The sequence below is a fragment of the Crocodylus siamensis genome, chromosome 9 (genome assembly GCF_052110815.1).
Source record: "Crocodylus siamensis isolate JL-2025a chromosome 9, ASM5211081v1, whole genome shotgun sequence".
NCBI lineage: Eukaryota > Metazoa > Chordata > Crocodylia > Crocodylidae > Crocodylus > Crocodylus siamensis.
Window position 1 is genome coordinate 50,417,723 of NC_143403.1, and position 20,217 is coordinate 50,437,939.

The 20,217-nt window shown below is 51.4% G+C and overlaps 1 protein-coding gene across 1 annotated transcript; it reads right to left on the minus strand.

Moving 5' to 3' along the window:
• Positions 1 to 1,568: 1,568 nt before the first annotated feature.
• Positions 1,569 to 18,642, minus strand: SLC8B1 (solute carrier family 8 member B1). Its single transcript, XM_090062425.1, has 15 exons — positions 18,048 to 18,642; positions 13,087 to 13,239; positions 12,546 to 12,598; positions 11,432 to 11,490; positions 10,160 to 10,264; positions 9,356 to 9,523; positions 9,028 to 9,135; positions 8,843 to 8,902; positions 8,249 to 8,379; positions 7,109 to 7,250; positions 6,170 to 6,291; positions 5,644 to 5,797; positions 4,764 to 4,844; positions 3,085 to 3,149; positions 1,569 to 2,576 (listed from the first exon to the last, which is right to left on the minus strand). Exons 1-15 carry the CDS (start codon positions 18,201 to 18,203, stop codon positions 2,379 to 2,381), a joined length of 1,755 nt encoding a protein of 584 aa, XP_089918551.1. The 5' UTR covers positions 18,204 to 18,642; the 3' UTR covers positions 1,569 to 2,378.
• Between the last annotated feature and the right edge of the window lie 1,575 nt (positions 18,643 to 20,217).

The following is a 20,217-nucleotide window of genomic DNA, read 5'->3' on the forward strand; positions in this document are numbered from 1 at the left end:
GCCTGAACCTACTCTCCGTCAACTTGTGGCCATTATTCCTTGTTACTTTGGGAGGCACTTGGGGGAACAGGGTCTCATCCATTCCCCTCTAGTCCCCCCGGTAAGTTTATAGATGGCTACCAGATCCCCGCCTCAGCCTTCTCTTGTGGAGGCTGAACAGGTTCAGGTCCTGTAGCCTCTCCTCGTAGGGCCTGCCCTGCTGCCCCCTGATCATGCGAGTGGCCCTCCTCTGGACCCTCTCCATGCTGTCCACATCCCTCTTGAAGTGCGGCACCCAGAACCGGACGCAGTACTCCAGCTGCGGCCTGACCAGTGCCGCATAGAGGGGGAGGATCACCTGCTAGGACCTGCTAGTGATGCACCTGTGGATGCATGACAAGGTATGGTTAGCTTTGCTGACTGCGTCCTCACGTTGGCGGCCCATGTTCATTTTAGAATCAGTGACGACTCCAAGATCTCTTTCTGCCACTGTGACCTCAGTCTGTCCCTTGACAACTAACATAGTTTTCAAACACAGTTAAGTCACATCTATAAAAATGACTGCTAACCCTGAATCCTGTTGACTGAGAGAAAACCAAGCACCTCAGTCATTTTTTAAAATGGGTTCTAGGCTCTCTAGTCAGAGGCTTCAAAAAATGTCCTGAAATATCACTCTTAAAATTTCTGGTTTTTTGAGCGTTTGGGATCTGACAGTTTCTAACTGTGCAGTTAATTTTCAAGCAGTGGAAGCAGCTGTGACTTCTCCCCCTAGGAAAAGTGCTTCTGTCTGGGCTCAGACATTTTCTCCCTGCTTCCTCTGTTCTCCAGCTCGCGCTGCCTGTGGTTGGACTGGTTGATTTTGCCAGGCTTCCGGCCACAGCTGTTACACAAGATTACTAGCGTATGCAGTTGTGTGCCGATGCAAAAAACCTGTGACAGTACAATTTTCACTAAGCAGGGGAGGGGGCTGTTTTTAATGACAGACTTCTCCATACATGGCTGCTATTTTAGGAATCTCTTACTAATCAAAAGAGGAGTGCTCTCTTCCCATTGGCACTAAAGCCAGTTTCAGTGTAATTAGTGCTGTGTGGTGTGACTTTTGCCCTGTTTCTGGCACCACCCTGTTGCATGCTCTGCTCTCGTGTATTTTAATACTGCTGTAGACTGTTTAAGTCAAATCCAGACAACAACAATGGATGAACAATGTTTACTCAGTATTATTTGTACTGCGGTGACTGCTAGAAGGCCCCTCTCTCATGGACCAAGAATCCATTGTGCTCTGTGTTGTATTAGCACTAGACACCAGGTAAAAATCACTGACCTGTGTTTATCTGACTTTTTCGTACAGCATCTGAGCCTGGGATTCCAAAGGCAAAAAGGTTGTGTGTGTAAACCAATAGAGTACCAAGTATTTCCCCGTAGAGAAAATATTCACAGTGACATACCGGGGATCCTGAATGGGAACTCAAGTGGCTAATTCCACATTACTTTCTTTGCTGCTGTTTTAACCCAAGTTAAGAACATACCCTTTGTGTAGTGCAAAGATGCTCAAAGTTGCACTGAGACCGTTATTTCACAAGTTCGCATGATTGTGAAGTGAATGCTGATTGCTTTATTCTCCACAGGGGAAGCTGGGGTGAGGTATTAAAGGGAAGGGAGGAAATAAAATCAGTGGAAGGAATAAAAAACTATAAAAACAGAATTTTCTTGTGTGTAAAAGTCCTTTCTGTGCAGCTGCAAAATTCCTCTGAGGACCGCAGTCACTTAAAATGATCCCTGTTCAAAACCTTCCTTTTAAAACAGTCTCTTTAAAAATGGTTCCTATTCTGACCAATCCCTTTCCATAAAAAATGAATGGGAACAATTACTACTGACCGTGGAGTGCCAGCGGGATGGCTTGACATGTGGCTCCCAGTTCTCATTTGATTGGGCAGCCCCTGAGCTGGAGGATGTGTGGATTGAGCAGCATTGTTTTTCCCCTGCTGAATCAGCTTCTAGTTCCCTGGGGTGGAAGGGTCATTTCCAGCTTAACATCCAAAGTGTGCTACATCTTAGCAGTAAATTCAGATTGTCATAATGCCTTCAGGATAGAAAAATGAATGCTAGTTTTGGTGGTGTGTTCACAAGGAAGATGGGTTACTTGGTCTGGGTCCCCCTTGGGTGGGGTGTCCTTCAGTGATTTGGAGAAGGAACTGAATGGGTCCAGCCAGGGAACATCGAAAGTCACCTGCCAGTTGAGCATCCCGCAATGACAGCACGAGGACTGGACTTTCCCACCTCCAGATCTTGCTCCTTCATGACCAGCAACTCGGTCTGAGACCTGCGAGCTCTGAAACCCATCCCAAGCTCCTCACCATAGGTGGTATCAAGTGGCTGGACATCCTCTCGCAGCACTGCTTTCAGAGGGTGGTAAGCTCAATCACCTTGAATTCTGTCAGCAAAGCCACGGTGAGGAAAGCCAGGTAGTAGAGGAGGAGGCAGATGCCATATGCTTTGCCCAGGTGGAAGCACTGTGCTGGCACTGACACAAAGGAAAATACTAAGCTAAGCCCCAGTGCCCCAGCCAGGATCCACATTAAAAGGCCATCTGGCTCCAGCTGAGAAGGAAGACAAGAGTTAGTGAGTTCTTATCGCTTATTAAAAACAGCACTGTCCCTGTCCCTGTCCCTGTCCATTCTGTTGGCCAGAAGCAAGTGGTACCATCTAGTGAAAGGCTGACAATACAAACTATACCACTGATCTATGTTTCCACGCCACATCCAACTGCCAGAAACAGATGCTGTGCCAGGCTCCATGAAAAGGGATTCTGCACACTGGCCACTATGATGGCTCTATCAAATGTCAGGCACTGCTTAACTTGAAGAAATAGCCTCCCCTTCCCATTTCAGCTGTGACTTCATCTGCTTTTGTTAAACAGACTTATGTTGACTTCACACCCTGAGGGAAAACAGCCTTTCACTGCCCCCCCTCTGTCATGGTGGAAGCTTTAACAGAGACGCATCTCCCCATGCTATCTAATACTGCTTAGAGGAGGAAAGTACAATCCAGACAAGTCTCCCTCTTCCCCACAGACCGATGCAATTGAAGTCTTCCAGACAGCCTTACCTTTACCACAGACTGGCTGCTTGTCATCTGCAGTAAGCAGCCCAACCCCACTCCAACCAGAATATCTGCAGCCAAGTTCAGGAACAATAAACCTTGCAGGACACAGAACTAGCCATGAAGGTGAGCAACTGGGGCAAAGCACAACTGGCTTTTCACAGCTAAAAAATGGGATTACCTCATACAAGCTGTTTAAAGAGCAAGAGAAAGATGCTGGTCACACTGGTCCTACTGCTGGAAGGCCTAGATGTGGCAGAGCTAGTTGCTGGCTCAGAGACAAGGCTACTAACCAGGAACATGTTGCTCATTCATTATCATGACAGCAGACCTACAGCTACTGAGGACGGTGATCATTCCTTTTCTCTGGGCAGCAGTAACTGGCAGCTCTGATGTGGTATCTGAGCACCTATCAGGTTACCTGGGACAAGAGGGCTTTCCTGATCCTACAGTTGTAGCATTGTAGCTCAAGTCCCTGAATGTAATGTTCCTGTGTTCCTGCCTTACTTAGAGTTGCAAGTCAGAGCATAGGGTGAACATGATCCTTTTGCTAAATGTCCATGGAAACAGTATAGGATAGTGCATGCAGCATAGGCACCAATTGCCCTGATCTAGGTTCTAAGCCAGACCCTAAGGCTAACTTTCAATATGGTGGGTGCATTAACACATGATATTAATGCACCTGAATAAACTCTGGTGCAATTTGTGCCAGAGTCAGCTGCTCCCAGCCATAACATTTTCATGTGTGCCCAGGACTGCAGCAATTTGAGCTGGGGTGGTCCTGGGTTGAAGGCATGTCTTCATGAAGAAACTTGAAGAGACGCCTGGGAGCAGCTGACCCAAAGCAGGGGGCCTGGTGTGGGCGGCTGGGGTCAGCCCTGGGTTTCAGGTGGTGGCATGCAGTAGAGGGGATGACTGGGGCATGAGGACAGGCAGCTCCCACACTGTAGCACCCTCATGCCCCAGCCAGCCCTGATTAGTCTACATGTGCATTTGAATGCATGCAAGCACTCTGCTGTAAGGCAGTACTGCCTGACATAAGTACTGTCCTACACCAGAGTTGATTAGTTTGCTGCATCCTAAAATGAGCATGTGTAGATTATGATACTTTATTGTGGAGTGAATCAGTCAACTGCAGTAAAGCACATGTGTAGATGCACCCAGTGATGAAGGCCAAGTCACAATCATGGCTACTAAAGTTTTTCCTCACCATTCTGCCAAGACAACTTAATCCCATCCAGAATCCTCTTCTCTGATCTGGCCTTTGTTCTGGAAACAAAGGGCTAATACCTCCTGCAATCCTCCCTACAAAAGCACCCTCTATACACAAAGTCCTGAACAGACCCTGCTGATATGCCCTCAGCGGGGAGATGTGAAGATCTACGTCTACAGGGGGGCTTGGGGCTTGGTACAGAATGAATCAGCAACAGATTCCTCAGCTTCAAGTTTAATAACACCATTTAGCTCTTCTCTACCACCTTTCATCCAGGGATCTCAAAGCAGGAGAAATGGTATGGAGAGAGAGGCAAGAGACAAGGGGCAAATGAATTGGGTAAAGTCATTCAGGTCTGTGACAGGGCTGGGCATAGAAACCAAGATTCCTGTAGCCCCACCCAGTCTATCTATAAGGCTGCTCTGCCTCAGATGAAGAGGTTGTCCAATGCAGATCAAGCTTAAAAGGATACTGAAGATGATGCCCCCAAAGCAGGCAGAGAAAGCCATGCGGGGATATCCTTGCCGTGCCATGGTGAGGTCTGAGAATGTGTCTGCAAAGGACAAAGAACATGTTAGAGTGGCCCCTCTGGACACGTAACTCCCTCCCACCTCATGACTTTTTGCCCCAGGAAAGCTCAGGTGGTAAAACTGGCTCAGCTGTGGAAAATGAAAGGTTTTGTGGTTGGGAACTGGGCTCCTGAGAGACTCTACAGTCCTTTCAGCTGCCAGTTTCACAGGGGGACATCTACATGCCTAACAGGATCCTACAGGAATCTCCTCGGGTTGGATGCAGTGTGCGTTGGCCAACTGTGATGGCAAACCCTATCATAGTGGCAGCCCCCAGGAGATCCTCAGCAAGACACTGGAAGTAGCTTGCTTGTCCTAGCCTCCAGCTCAACATGTTGCCATATAAGACTGATTGTTAAAGGGGCAGCATAGCAAGAGCAGTATCCTACAGCAATGTGCAATTTCTCTAACCTGCGGCCCAGCACATGACTGGAAATCAGCCTTGCATGCTGTTTCCAGATGAGGAAAGGAGGGGCAGTGGTATTGAGAGAACCGAAGTGGATAGTGTTCCTACCTAAGGAAGTGAGCCCTCCCCACGCTGCACCAGAGCCATGAGCCAGGCAGCACAGAGCTGCAGGTTCTCTAGCTGACAGTGGTGAGGATGTCTGAATCTTTGGCCACTGGTGGCAATAAGGGTCACAAAAGGTACTGCCAGTGGTGGGCCAAGCTGTTCCCTGTTCTCCAGGGAGGATCCACAATGTCCTCTTCCTCAGTATCACCTTCTAAGCACTTGGGCTCTACCACATCTGGACTGCGCGCGCACACACACACACATCCCCTCACCACCGATGCTGTTCCCCCAGGCCAGCAGTGTCAGGCCCAGCACAGTGTTGCTCAACTGAAAGATCACACCCAGGGTCCGTAGGATGTTGACTACCTCGGTGGCAGCAGCTTTAATCCACATGGCACTGGCCAAGAAACCCAGGAAGGCAAAGAGCTGTCAGGGAGAGAGCAGGGGCACCGTAGTGTAATCATGTGTCTGGGGCACCTGAGAGATCCAGCTCCCTAACTCCACAGCCGGGGAAAATAGGGGCCCTGGCAAGGCCACCCACCCTCCCCAATGCTTCAATGTTGGCCAAGCTAGGAATCAGACTCCAGCCTCTTCCCAAAGGCAGCTGGAGGCATCAGTACAGCCTCAGGACCCCAGCTGATGAGAACTATCTGATCATCACTAGCCTCTAGCTCTTCCCAGAGCTGGACCAGATGGGAAGGGGACAGCACCGGACAGATGGGAGAGGTGAGTAGGGAAGGGTCACATAGGGCTGGACTAGGTGGGAAGGGGAGGGGACTTGTCACAGTAGGTCTTTACACAGTGGTACTTGGGTGGTTCCCTGTTCTTTGTTGTGAAGAAGACGACAAGGGCCAGGAAAGTCCCAATCAAGATCACCACACCCCAGATGGGGAAGACACCCTGGATCTTGTACAGTCCATCTGCAGGAGGGAGAGATTGAGAAGGGAGAATGGTCAGTACAGAGAGCCTCAGGTCAGGTCAAGCCTGGCATGGTACAAACCAACAGCCCTCAGCAAGCCTCAGGGATCAATCGTGGGGCTTGCTTTTTATCTAAGGTATGCGGAGGGGGCTCAAGGTCTCCAATTTGGAGCTAGGCAGGATCCTAACAGGCCTTGGTACAAGTTAATGTAGCTTGCGCTGGCTCCCTGGGGTAGCTCTGCTGGCGAGGACAGCCAAAGCAGAGCACATGCTGAAGTGCATGCCTTCTTTCCTCTCCCCTGGTGAGGGTTGGGACACCAGCTAAGGACTTCACCCAGAATTAAATGCAGCCCCCCTTGAAGGGGAGGGGAGAGAGCAGCAGCCAGTGGCCAGCAGTGCTACATGCCCACAAAAGACAAGGGAGAAACACTCTTCTTGCTGTTTGCTAAGCAGATAGGGCCACCGCTTTCCCAGCACACCCAGGTGGAGCCTGCACAGTGCTCAGTTCCTCTTACCCATGGCAGCAGAAGGCTCAGTAGGACCTTGGCACAGACATTACAGAGCTGCTCTTATCCAGCTTCTTCCCCCCCATGCTTTGGTGAGGAGGAAGTATGTACAGGGGCTGAGGATCTGTCCTGAAATGGCTGCACTCCTAGGAACGGCAACTGTAATGACCTGAACCTCAGGCACCTGTGAGGCCGGTGGAGCAGTGTAGTGCAGCTCCCACTGCAAAGCCAGTAAGCTGTGCTCTGCAGGTGCAGGATGCCTGGGCACAGGTAGGAGCCAGAGGGGGGCACCGGGTGAACACCAGGTTCTTACAGGCACCGGATTTCAGCGTGAGGATGCAGACCAGGGGACTGGTGATCAGATGCAGGCAGTTGAGCGGTCTCTTCCAGTTCCGGTCCTCCGTGTCAGGGTCCACGATAGGAACAGTGAGCAGCAGCACAAACTCGATCGGCATCTGGGAACAGATGGCTGTAGAGGTCGGGCTTGCAACAACGGCCACCCCTACAACTCCCCCCTCTTGTACAGACACATTATGTACCCTCCCTCCTAGTTACAGATCCCTCACCTTCCAATGCCACATGCTCACCAATGACACTCTGCAACTTTGCTCCAGGTTGTCAGACACATGATCCCCACAAAACCCCGGCCAGTGTCTTACACCAATAGCTCAGGAACGGCCTGTTCTCAAAACGGGGCAGAGTGCTCACAAACCATCTCTGAACATGCCAGGCCATTTATTCAGGTGTTGCACCATAGACACTGGGTGCTTTCAGTAGTCCAATCTCACAGGTCTGGCCACTGTTTATGTCCTGGCCTGTTCCTGCTTGGCATGTTCTTTGAGGGGCGAGCAGTTTGAACCACTCCTGGCAGCCCTGGACCTGGTCTGGATGCTAGAGAATGTGGAGAGCTAAATTTTCTCCCTAGAGGGCGAGGCAGGACCAGGCAGGTGGTGAGCTGGTGCCTCTCACTTAGCTGTGAGCTGGTGACACCAAAGGTCAGGTCCAAAAGACCTGCCTACAGGTCCAGTAGCTTCACAGTCATGTGTTCCTAGCCTGTTCTAGCAGCATTCCCATGCCACAATACTCCAGAGATGTCTGATGCACCTTGACCTGCTCCTGTCATCACAGCAAGGTCTTCAGCTTCTGTGCTCTAGGATCTCCCTGCCTTTTGAGATGCTGGCCTTGGAGCCAGGTCCTGCTCAGTTATGCAGAGAGCCCTTGGACTGTGATCACGGGTATTTCTCCACCTGGTATCAGGAAAGGGTTGGTAGGTAGAGAGGAAGGAACTTTTCCCATCCCCATCTAGATGGGCCTATTCTTTTTAAGACACAACCAGGTTGTTCTGCTCCCTTGGTCTCCCATGTTACTTGCCTGCCTCAGTTTGCAGCCAGGAACACAGCCCAGCTACCCATATCACAAAAAAAGGAATGGCAAAAGGCTGCAACCAAGCTACCTTAAAAACTTCAAAGAGTCTCCAGTAACAGGGCTTCCTCCTCCACTTTCTGTAATCCAGGGTATTCAGGGATTTGGTCAGGATGTGGAGTGTTTTCTCCTCATGTGGGAGCAGGGGTCGATATTCTTCACCTGTTTGAGATGAGCAAAGATTGGGTTGGGCATACGGCTGCTGTGGTTTTTTTTTAGCTTCATGGGTCCACAGTCTACAGAGGCCCCTAAGGTCCCCCAGTGCCATTCTCAGCTGCCATTCCCTAGCCCGTGCCCTGTTCTTGGTGTAGTCAGGGAACCGTTCCTGACTGGCTAGACAAAGTGTCCTGGGAGTCTGCTTCTCCAAGCCAATGGCTATGCAGGTAAGTGTCTGTCCCTCACCTGGCTCCATCAATGGAGCCCAGTGCCAAGTCCTTCCAAAACAGAAGGAAAATTCGTTCTCCATGTCCATTGTGCCTCCAGATTCCCAACAAAATTTGTGACCATGGCAGTCAAGTGAACAACTAGAATCCCAGCTGTGCTCTCCACCCACTAGACCCTGCCTCATGCCATGCAGTGAGGAAGCTGTGCACATCCTAAGCCTGATGTGCAAGACAAGACCTACCAAAATCCGCACCATTCATGCTTGAGGTGGAACCTGCATTTTCAGACTCTGTCGCAAGCTCTACAGGGAGAGAGAAAAGGGCAATGGGGCCACAGAAAGATCACAAGGGGACAGGTCACCTGCGAGGGTAAACAGTGTCAGGCCAGTCCCATGAGGCTGGAGCTCTCCCCCGGCAGCTCTCTTACCTGGTTCTCTGGAGCTGGAAGTGGATGACCCTTCCCTTCGCTGTCTCCGGTGGATCCAGGTGCAGATCACCACGGTGCAGACGTAGAAGATGTACAGCCCAAGGTAGCCTACCATGGAGCAACACAGAGGGGGAAGGGACTTCTCTGGCTTTCCCATCCATCTGCTCTGCCTGCAAGCTTTCCCTGTACCCCCCCAGTTGCCTTTCCACAACCCCATTATTTACCCCTACAGAAGTCCTTTCCAAGCACTCCCACCAGGGTAAGCTATTCCCAGTGGCTCTCTCATGTCCCTGCTGCTCCTCCTCCACAGCTGGCTGACGTGACTTACCAAGAGCCCAAGGCAGGGAAATGCTCCCAAAGTAAAGTGCTAAGAAGGTCACAAAGACAGCCACCATGTAGAAGATGGCATCCCTGAGGAACGGCCGGGAGGCTGCTGTGAAGGGCTTCACCAGGGCAATCCCACCAGCCAGTACGGTGGTCACAAAGATACCAGCACCTGTGGACAGACACCCTCAGGCAGGGCTGGTGGTTGGTTTGCAGGTGGCTCCCTCATCTGACACCCTGGACCTCAGCTGATGGCATCCCTGCTCCCCACCCCCCTGGACACACATGGACAGGTTGGAGGAAGGAGAACCTGGAGCCCTGAGGCAGGCCTGAGACAGAGCAGAGGGCGAGTGCTGTGAATCTGGGTGGGCTGAGGTGGGATGGGGAGGGGGTGACCAGCCATATCACAGCACTCTGGCAAGACCTAGCAAGACATCCTGGTCACAGAGCACTACCCGCTGGCCAAGGCACACAGCAGCCCCAACAGTGAGGTTGAAGGAGGCCATCCTCTCTAGCAGTAAGGGACACTGGGGAGAGAAAAGCCAGGGCACACATCCCATTGCAGGCAGCTACAGAGACCTGCCAGGAGTGATGGGGAGGCTGCACTTCAAAGCCTGGCACATGAGTGGTATTCTGAACCCCTCATCCCAACATGGACGTAGGGGAAACGCAGCGGGGACAAAGCCATAAGCAGGGGAGAAGTACTGACATGCCTAGCCACCCCCTTACAGACAGAGTGGGGCCAGCAAGCACATGAGGTTTCTTGGGAGAGGAGGGACAGTGCTGTATGTCTGGAAATATTTCATACCAAAGAGGGCCCCAATTGCCAGCCCCGCAGTCCTGGGGTCAGAAAAGGCCACCACTGCACTGAAGACGTCTGGAGCGCCGTTCCCGAAGGCCAGGAAAGTGACGCCATGGAGACAAAGGTTAAGGAACGGTTGCCCAGGTTGGCCTGACCTCTCTCCCAGAGGCTCCTGGGCACACATCTACAGGGACACCGCCTGCTCCTGCCACCTTGATGAGCAAGCCTCATGGGGACAGCCTAGCTTGTGGGAACTAGTGGGCAGGACTTTGGTCTAGTGCAGTAATCAGGAGCCAGGGGTTCCCTTCCCTGCTGTTGCTGGCCTGCTAGGTGACCTTTGAGACATCCCACTTCCCCATGACTGAGTTTTCCCAACTGCAAAATGGTCATGAGTCTGCTGCCATCCTTCAGAAGCGTCCCAGTGCATGACAAGTATGTCGAGAAGTGATTGGAGAGTGATGCTGCTGTAGCAAGACAGAGCCAGGGGGCTCCATCCCCTGCTCAGAGCAGCATCTACAACAGCAGACAAGGTTTTTGAAAGCACCAGCCTGGCTTCTCTCTCACTCAAGTCAATGGCAAAGCTCCTCTGACGGTGATGGGAGCAGAGTCAGACCAGCCCCACAAGCTCTTGAAAGCTCCCTCTAAGCAACAGTTACCAGTAGCTCCTTTGTGGCACTTGTTAGCTGTAGCTTCCCAAAGCTGGGGAACAGCAACAGTCTGTCCACCTATTGGCATAGTCCATCCAGCCCCTGCCCCCTCCCTGCTCTCAGTCTCTCATGCCAGCTCCTAACTTGTAGGTTCAGTCCTGGGCTAGGGGATATGTTTTTCAGGCTCTGATAGCAAATGTTTCAGTTCCAATGACAGTAAGTGAAACAGGATGTGGAAGCATACAAGATGCAGCATTGCAGAAGCATACTAGAAACAGTGAAACAGCATGTGGAAGCATGCAAGGTACAGCATGTGGAAGCATACTAGATGCAGCATTGCACATGTTCCCACCACAGACAGTGAATACCTCCCCTCTTCTTAATATCACAGGGCAGCTAGGCACCTGGGGCATCCACAGGCCATGACAACAGCCCATGTGGAGCCTCAGAACAATCCCAGTACATCAAGCTGCCTTCATTTCCCCCACAGCCTCCCCTGCAGCTTCAGTGCTGCTCCGGGTATGCAACTCCCTGCCCCCATCACTCTTTGTGCAGATGAAGCTTCCTGTTCCTTCTGCACTGCCCATTCTCCCAGCCCTGCCTCCTTGCAGAGGGATCCACTGAAAGGATACTGCTACATTGTGGGACAGCCTCAAGTTGGTGGAGATGGCTGACAGATTGGGGCAAAAGCTGGAGAGAGAGAGGGGACAAGGAAAAAAAATCAAGTAGGTAATAATCCCCCATTCCCAGAGCCAAGGAATGGGCAGAAGTGAGTGTATTGTATAGAACAGGGATCAGTGGACAAACTGTTTCCTCTTCTCTTCATAATGGGCTTCAATCCTGACCCACAGTCCTCCGCTATTCCAGTCTCAGCCTCCCAACATACACAGCTTTGCCAGTGCCCCTCTTCCCTGACCTGCACCCCCTCCTTCATCCTCCTAGTTGTGCACTGGCTTTGTAATGTAAACCAACAGCCACTGATCAAAGAGTGGAAGCCTGGTCCCTAAATACCCAATCTTGGACTTAGGCCAGCAAAATAATTTCATTTGTGGCCTCTCCCAAAGCCGACACCTCTGTGAGGTCTGATATATATTGTAAAATTGATCATGCCCCCTCACTGACCTCTCTCTGCTCGCAGAATGCCTTCATCTAGACACAGCTTAGTTCCCATCCTTTGGATAGGAACTAAACCAGAAGGAAAAGCCCCTTCTGCTGCCATGCACTGTGTTTCCAGCTCTGGCAAAGCAGTGGTTGGCAGCAGCCCCACAATGTAGGGTCAGGCAGTTTGACTGTACAGCCCAGTCCTCTCCTGCAATGTTTCCTGGCATGCAGTTGCCACCATGGCTAATATCAGCAGAGCAGGGACACACTCGGCTGTTTTCATCAGTGCTCTCATCATGCAAGGGGGTGACTCAGCAGAAGGCATGGAGAGGTGCCCAAGTCACACAGTTGCCAACTCAACTGCTGGGCTGCATCCAGGCTGGCATTTTGCTGGCAGCTGTGTGTCAACTGGGAGCCTGCAATATTTGCGGAGGTGCTTTGACTGTAAAAGGCTCAGCTCCACCAACATCCATTAATGTACATGTGGATGCCAACACATAGGTGATGACAGAGACTACTCCCATCACCAAAACCTTGCGGCACAGGCCAGACCATGGGAAACCGAAATGGCCATGAATACAGAGGTCAAGACTCTGGGTCTTTTTGATGCCCTTTGCTCCTGGTCACTCTGAACAGATACTCACAACTTCTCAGCCGTCACTCCGAGGATGATGAAGAGATACAGCAGCCATATTGCCTGTAATAACCCAACAGTGAATTAGCAGTGGGTGCTAAGAGCTAAGAAGAGATCCCAAGGGCTTCTAGGCAATCTCCCCAAAACCAGGGCAGGGGAAGGGGGATGGTCATTACTGAGAGCCAAGAAGCCACTATGGAAAGAGTTTCCTACCAAACTAGAAATCAAATCAAGTGGTCTGGGATGGATGAAGAGCCCTGTGCCCCCAGTCTCTTTACCCTGCTCCCCCAAATCACCCTCTACCACATCTGTATGACCTCAGCCCAACCCAAGTTACTCTGCTCACTCCATCCTTGGCAGTGTCCTTCTCCTGGGGCTCCGTGTAATGCATCATGACTTGTCCTCACTTTCCTGCTCCCTTCCAAGTAGCTTTCTCCCTCCAGATCTCCCTGAACAAGCTATTCATCACTCCCACTCCCTTGGGCTTTCCCTATTTGACCGCCCATCAAGAACATCCCACAGGGTGAAAATCCCATCCCTCCAGTCCTCACATAGAGCGTCACGGCCAGCGGTAGAAGCGTTGAGGGGAAGACACAGAAGACCCCATCCAGGTAGTCAAGGAAGCCACCATCAATTTGGCAGTCAGGGTTGGTGCGGATGAAGGAGCACCACTGCGAGCTGTTCTGCTTCCGCACCTCCCAGCACTAAGTGACAGGCAATGGGTTAGAGAAAGCCGGCTCTAGGCACCAATACAAGAAAGGCCAGGAGTCAGAGTACTGCCCCAACAGGCAGGCATGATCACTCTTTGGCAATCCGAATGGGAAATCAAATAGCTAAAGGAGACCCACTGCTGAGTGGCACATGCTGAGCCAAGGGTTGCCCAGTCTCAGAGTTATCATTAGAAGGCAGTGGGGCTTAGTGAGCAAAGCACTAGACAGAGACTTCTCTTCTCAACTTCACCATGGACCTGCTGAGCAGCTTTGAGCAAGTCGCTTCACTGCCCTGTGCCTCAGTTTTTCTACCTGTAACATGGGGATAATGACAGTGACCCAACATGTGATACACAAGAGCTAGGTATTGTTCGTATTACAACAGCAACTACAGGGCCCAACCCAAAGTGGAGCCCTACTATGCCAGCCACAGCACCAAAGAAGAGAAGAGAATCAGCCCTGCCTCAAAGACCTTATAACCTAAACAGACAAGGGGAAAGCAGAGAGGGGAATGACGGTCCATCATCCAGTGTCTGATCCTTTGTAGCATGCCTGAGGGGTCTTATTCCCTCAGGCAGCACAGGCTCAGGGGCTGGAGTTGGACCTCAGGGTGCTATTGTCAGCTAGGACTCTGGCAGTTCCCCCTGCAGTATCCCTTGTCCACACCTGGAGGTTCCCAGCAAGGCTCCTCCACCTCCCATCCAGACTTCTGAACCAGCCACGAGCCATAACTACAGAGGCATGAATGCCGCAGCCTGGCAGGGCATACTGACCAAAGCCCTACCAGGGCAAAGTTTAATGGACCCAACATATTCCCACCTCAAGCTGCTCTCCAGGGTATCAACATACATTCCTCCTTCCCCCATACCTCGGATGGGCCTTGCAATCTTGCCCAACCTCTTTGTCAGCTTCCTGATGACATAAGGTGAGGAGGCAATGCTGTGTATTTGGGTTGTGCTCATCACCATGGCATCTGACCTTTACAGTGGTGGCAGCAAGTATAGTCATTTGAGGACCTTAAAATGGGATGCCAGTTGCAATGGCCAAATGTGGGCCAGTAATCCTCCAGCAAAGCTGCTGTGCTAGAGGCAGTACCTGATGTCCTTGGAATATTCATCCATATTCTCCATGAAAGCAAAAACTATTCTGGACTAATGATTTAATTCAAAAAACACTTCCTCCGCTTTGAAGCATGTTAATTATTCCAGGATGGAGCGCCTCCAAAATAACTATTCTGTTAATTAACCCCGCCATGCAGAGAAGCCCCAGGCTCTCTCAGTTAGTATGGACACAGCACTTATTCAGTGTAATCAAAGCACAGCTGCCCTACAGCAGTCTGGCAGCTAGACACAATAGCAGAGATAAGGGCTGTATACATGACAAGGCATTCACCTTGCAGCCCAGTTATTCCCCATTTCAGTAAACTTAAACACCTCGGTGCTGATACCATTTCAGAATTGCTCAGGAGATGCAATCAATGGTCCACTGAGCTGGGCACACCCAACACTTCCCAAGTTGCTGTGCTTCTGACAGGTTGTTGTACAATGTTGTCTCTGCATATCACTAGCCAGCCTATCATGCGTGTTTTGTTTGATCCAGGGGTGTACTTGATAGCTGTGCTGGTCTGAGACAGAAAGAGAGACAAAAAACTAGAACTCTTGGTTCCAAAAAGTGACACCTTTTTTGTCTAATAAAAAGGTATCATTTTGGAACCAAGAGTTCTAGTTTTTTTGTCTGTCTTTTTGTTTGATCCAGTATTTTAGAGGCTTGCTTCTGTCCTGAAGAGTCATAGCTGAAATAAAGATTCCTTGAAATCAGTGTACTGAAAACAAGGTTTCCAGAACAGGGTCCACATGATGACCTTGTCTCCACTGGGAAATGGTAGTGAGCAGCATAGAGTTCAGAATGACAAATACAATACCAGAAGCTGTTAGCCTGCTCTCTTTATCAGCAAAACTCAAAGTGCTTTTTCGAAGGAGGAATGGGTATCTAAGAACTGGGCAGGAAGTGATTAACTTGTCCCGATTACAGGTATCAAAATAGCAGTGGGTTCAAGCCAAAGGGCCAAGAACCAGAAAAGCTTCTAGATACCAACAATTAAAAAAATAAATAAAATAACCATCAGATTTGGATCAAATCAAAATATTTTGCTTGGGTAATTTTTAGAGGCTCCCCTTGGATTTTACCCATTTTTTCTTTTTCAAAATCCTTTAGTCCACCTCAACAAACATTTCTAAATGAAGAATGCTTTTGTCTGGGGGAAGAGGAGAAATTCAAGCTTTAAGAACCAGATTTTTTTTGACAACTCCAAAATATGTATCCCTTTCTCCCACCAAAGTTTTCATGTCATGAGGTTCAGTGTTGTGAACACTTTCAATTTTGACAAATTAATGGTTTTCAGTGGCAAACTGAATCAAAGGATTTTCAACCAGGTTAATCAATGTTCCTATCATACACAGGGAGAAGTCAAGACATAAAGAGGCAAAATGATTTGTCGAGGTTCCCTAGCAGGCAAAGCCGGGAAAAAGAATACAGGTCGCCTAAGTCCCATTCTACCTATGAGTCCATCCTGTAGCTAGGCTATATGGGATTTGAATCTGTGGCTCTCAGGCTTCAACTTGAAGGTTTGACCTTTAAGCCATACAACATCACAAATCACAAGGAGTTGTACTGAGATATCATAGCAGAGCAGCAGCTTTGTGTAATCAGCCCTGACCAGTGCTGGAAAATTGACGGTTAGAAGTTGAACCCACTGGGTAGCCTAGTAAGGGAATTGCAAGGAAAAAAAAGTCCTCAGACTCCCCAAGGAAACTCCTATGTATTGTTGGATCCTGGCATCACTTCCAATTCCCTTCTCCTACATAAGGCCAGAAGGAAGCACTCACTGCTCAGTGCACCAAGTTTCGGCTGCGGTTCATGAAAAGCCGGCTGGAGTGAAGTGATGGATGATTTCCTGGACTGCGCAAGTTCAGAGCACGTCTTCTGCCACAGTTCAGCATAGAAAGATACCATCTCACTAACCCAGGGTGAGGGCGGGGGGGGCGGGGTGCAGCTAGAACAGGCTGTGGGCTTTTCAGTGGCACATAAAGCATTCAGTGCTAACCTGGATGAGAAGGAACTCATCGCCTCAGCTTGATCGCAATCCGACTTCCTTCCCGCCACTTCAACTCTCTCAAAAGTTACTACAGTGGTTGCCACCGAAACCACGTGCTCTGCTCCCTCCCAACGTGGAACCTCAACTTTAAGTATGTAACTGAAAATCAGCTGTAATGTTTAAACCAGACCTTGTGGTCCCCACTGAGTGTCCCCAGAGACACTCATTATACCCGCACAGGTGGGGGAAGAATCACCAGCGTTACGCAGGCAAGGTAAACTAGTGGGCTGGGCGCCACACCCAGCGCCTTGTGCTCCACCAGCATTGTCCATCCCAGCAGGTCACAGCTGCTTTCAGCAGGATGCATGCATGAGAAGTTACTACTAATGTGGCTCTTGTATCATGTGGTTATATTAGCGAGCTGTATCTGGGGAACCCTCCTCTCCAAATACTTCAAACTGGATCTTCTACTCCTCCCCTGGGTCTCAATTCAGGACAGCACATTTCAAGCCCGTCCAAGTAAACAGGTGGCTTTCAGAGCTCTCTGACAACCTCTAAACAGAAAGCTCTGCTTAGCTTTAACCACTGCCTCGCTGCAAGGAAGACGCTTCACCTCCAGTACCAGCAGTTTCAAAGCAACTTCCTGCCCAGCAAAACAGCAAATCACACAGAAAAGACAGTGGCAAACAAGTCTGTTGAGCAAGAAGAAAAAAACCCTGTGGTATCAGGAAACTTTTCCCCTAGGGTTAGCAACTGAGGAGAAAAAAAAATTAGGCCGAGGGAGGGACTCCAGGCGCAGGGCCCGTCCTCCCAGACCCACCTGGGAATCTGCAAGCCCTGGCGCAGAGGTCCCTTGTACTGTTAATGGCCCAGCCACAGCCTGCTGTGGGGAAGCTGTGGCCTTGCTCCCAGCAGCCCGTTTCAGGACATTGCCACTCAATGCACCATTCAGCCGCATTGTTATTACAGCACTCTCAACCAGCGGATGGGATTCCTGGCAGCGGCTCCGTCCGTCTGCCAGCCTTATGAAATCAGCCAGGTGAATCAGCAGGGAGGGGCTGGTGCCATTCAGGCTGGAGGAGAGTGGGTCCAGCAGGATGGGTGTGGCTCAAGAACCCAGAAAAAGCTACTCCTTTGGTCCAGGCCTCTCTCTGGGGTGTGGGGAGCATGGCAAGCAGGTAGACCTCCCCCCACGGCCCCAGCCACTTGGAAGTAAAAGGAGGGACAAAGCTCTTGTGCTTGCCGTGGGTCCAGGTCCTGGGCTCACTTCCTGTGCTAACACGGAGGTCACACACATAACCTGCAGCCAGTGCCTCCATGGGCGTTCCCACTGCAACCCCTGGGAGGGGCAGGCAAAATACAACCTGCTGGATGGGTCTTGGGGCTGTGAAATCTCTCCCCTGTTCTGTGTAGTCTCGGCTGTCCTTTCCAGCTCCAGACCCCGCTGTGCTTTAAAAACCAGCGCGAGTCTTACTGGTGGGAGCACCCAACAGTACCAGCAAGGGGCTGATTCTGCCTCCACGGAGGAGAGCGATCAAACACCACAGCAAAGGGTACCTGCTACACACGCCCTGGAGAGTCTCCTCAGCGGACCCTATGGCACGACACCCACTCAGCCCAGCCTGAGCTCCTTCAGGTGCTACGGGCGACCCTCCGCGGGGCGCTGTCCATGGCGCCGTTTCTGTACCCGGCCACCCCGGCTACTTACATCCACAGTCTCGGCCCGGATGCCCAGCGGGAGCGGCGCCAGGCTCGCGGCCCCCCACGGTCCCACGGCGGCTCCCGAGGCCCGGGCGCCCCCGCGCAGCACCCCCAGGGCGCCCAGCACGCCCAGCGCCCCCGCGCGCCCGGGCCGCCCGCCCATGCCGCTGCCGCTGGGCTGCGATCCCCGGGATTAGGGCATGTCGGCGCCTTCGCCCGGGCTCCCTTGACCTCCGCTGCCCCGAGCCAGCTCCGTCGGTCGCAGGCTCCGGCCGGCGGCGGCGAGGGAGAAGCGGCGCCCCGGGGCCGGGCGCGGAGGCCGAAGGCGGGGACCGGCGCGGGGCTCCGCGATCGCCGCCGCGGCTCGTCCCGAGCTCAGTGTCCAGGCGACCGCCCCCTTCTTCTTAAAGGGCCCGCGCGCCTTTCCTCTTAAAGGCACCGCGTCCCTTTGGCTGCAGGGTGCCAAAGGACTAAGGATCGGGCTGGTGTGGGCTGGAGACGGGGCCGGGCGGAGAAGCTGCAGCCGCCTTGTCTAGTGAATGATTTCCGCAGGCTTTAGTCCCCTTCTCACTGGGAAACTGAGGCACGGGGAGGTCTCCGGGTGCTGATCTTGCCAGAGCTGACTCGTGTTCTTGCAGGGGAGGGCAGACCTCCGGGCCAGAGCCGTTCAAGCGGGACTGCGGGAGCAGAGGGGAGCCCCCTCTGTAAGCAACGGGCTCAGAGCACGAGCCCGGGGCCGCCTCTGTGCGGGGCATGCAGCAAACCAGGGAGGGGCCAGGCAGATAGGATAGGGAGCAGAAAGCAGAGCAGCAGATCGGACCAACTATGTCTTTGGGATAAAGTTAGACAAGCTTTTTCATGTAAGACATTCTTCCACAGGATGAACATTCAAAACCTTTCTAATTTTATTCCAGCTACATTGTTGGTCCAATGTTCACCCTAAGAAATCCTTGTCTCATTGGAATATACTCAAGAGGTGCTTGAGAGACTGCATGCATGGATGGTCACCCCAAACGAGGGTTAGCCAAAGGGAGGGTGTTTCCTTTAAGAGGGTGGAGGGAGCCATGGAAGGCTTAGTAGTGGCTGCCAGTGCGCACACAGCTTTCTGGTGCCAAAAATATTACTGACATAGGAACCTACAGAGCCCTCTGTGTGCCTGCCCTCGCCCCTGTGTTCCTCAGCCGCCTCTCCCTTCCAGATCAAACAATTTCTACTGGCCAAAGCACAGTGTTGCCAGCATAACTGTGTCTACGTGAGGGGCTTCTATAGGCACAGCCCTGGGGATCATAGATCAGCTCCTCATCTTCCTGCCTGAAATAGTTAAGCTAGGCACAAACTGTCGATTACTGCATGTGCCCTTTTGCCATCATAGTTACTGTGATGGGATTGTGCAACTGGGTCACTGCACTGCAAAGGGCCATTTCTGATCTTTTACGTGCTCGGCTACAGCAATTTAATGTGTAAATAAGACAAGTTGTTGCACATACCTTGTGCTTCTGCAGCTCCATACCTACCCTTGGAAATCTGGCTTGGGAGGGAGTGTCCCTGCTATTACATGATATCACTGTCTTCTGCAGTTAGGCAATAGCTAGACAGTTTGGGTTCAAGCAGGGTAATTATGGGCATAAATCACAATTTTACAGGGGCTTCGCCTGTCTTGGTGAAGGGCTTGTATCAGCTCAGCTACATTCCAGTGGCTGTCACAGAGATAAATCTTTCACATAGATAGACCTAAAGTGCCTCCAGGCTGATCGTATAAACAAACCTGACTTAGAGAGCCAGTGCCCCCTTTGGATAACACGCAGGCATCAGGCTAAGCTCTGACTTCCAGCTCATCCAGGTTAGCAACACAGCCCTGCCACATTCAGTTCTTCCAGCTTATTGAGTGTGGCTCCTCTCACCCAGCCCTGAGGATTTGACTGTCACCTTGGTGATGGTGATGTACAGGATACTTGTGCATCTAACACAGTCACCAGCTGGGGAGTCTTCACTAACTGGTTTCCCATTCCAGTGCCCACTCCCACACTTTGCCCCCAGTGTGCTGTTCCTGGAGGACAAGGTGTTAGGCCTCTGCCAGGTCCTTGCAGGACCGTTCAGTGCAATCCCAGGCTTGTCTCTGAAGCTTTAATTAATCAGAACTGAACGAGAAGCCAAAGTAAGAAGAAAACAGCCCCTGT

Bases quoted from the DNA above. Each gene is read 5' to 3' on its own strand.
- SLC8B1 (XM_090062425.1), bottom strand. From the start codon at position 18,203: ATGGGCGGGCGGCCCGGGCGCGCGGGGGCGCTGGGCGTGCTGGGCGCC. The intron at 11,491-12,545 runs GTGAGTATCTGT...CTCTCTCTCCAG, and splicing joins GGAGTGACGGCTGAGAAGTT to CTTTTGCCCCAATCTGTCAG. The intron at 9,136-9,355 runs GTAAGTCACGTC...GCTCCATGGTAG, and splicing joins TTCCCTGCCTTGGGCTCTTG to GCTACCTTGGGCTGTACATC.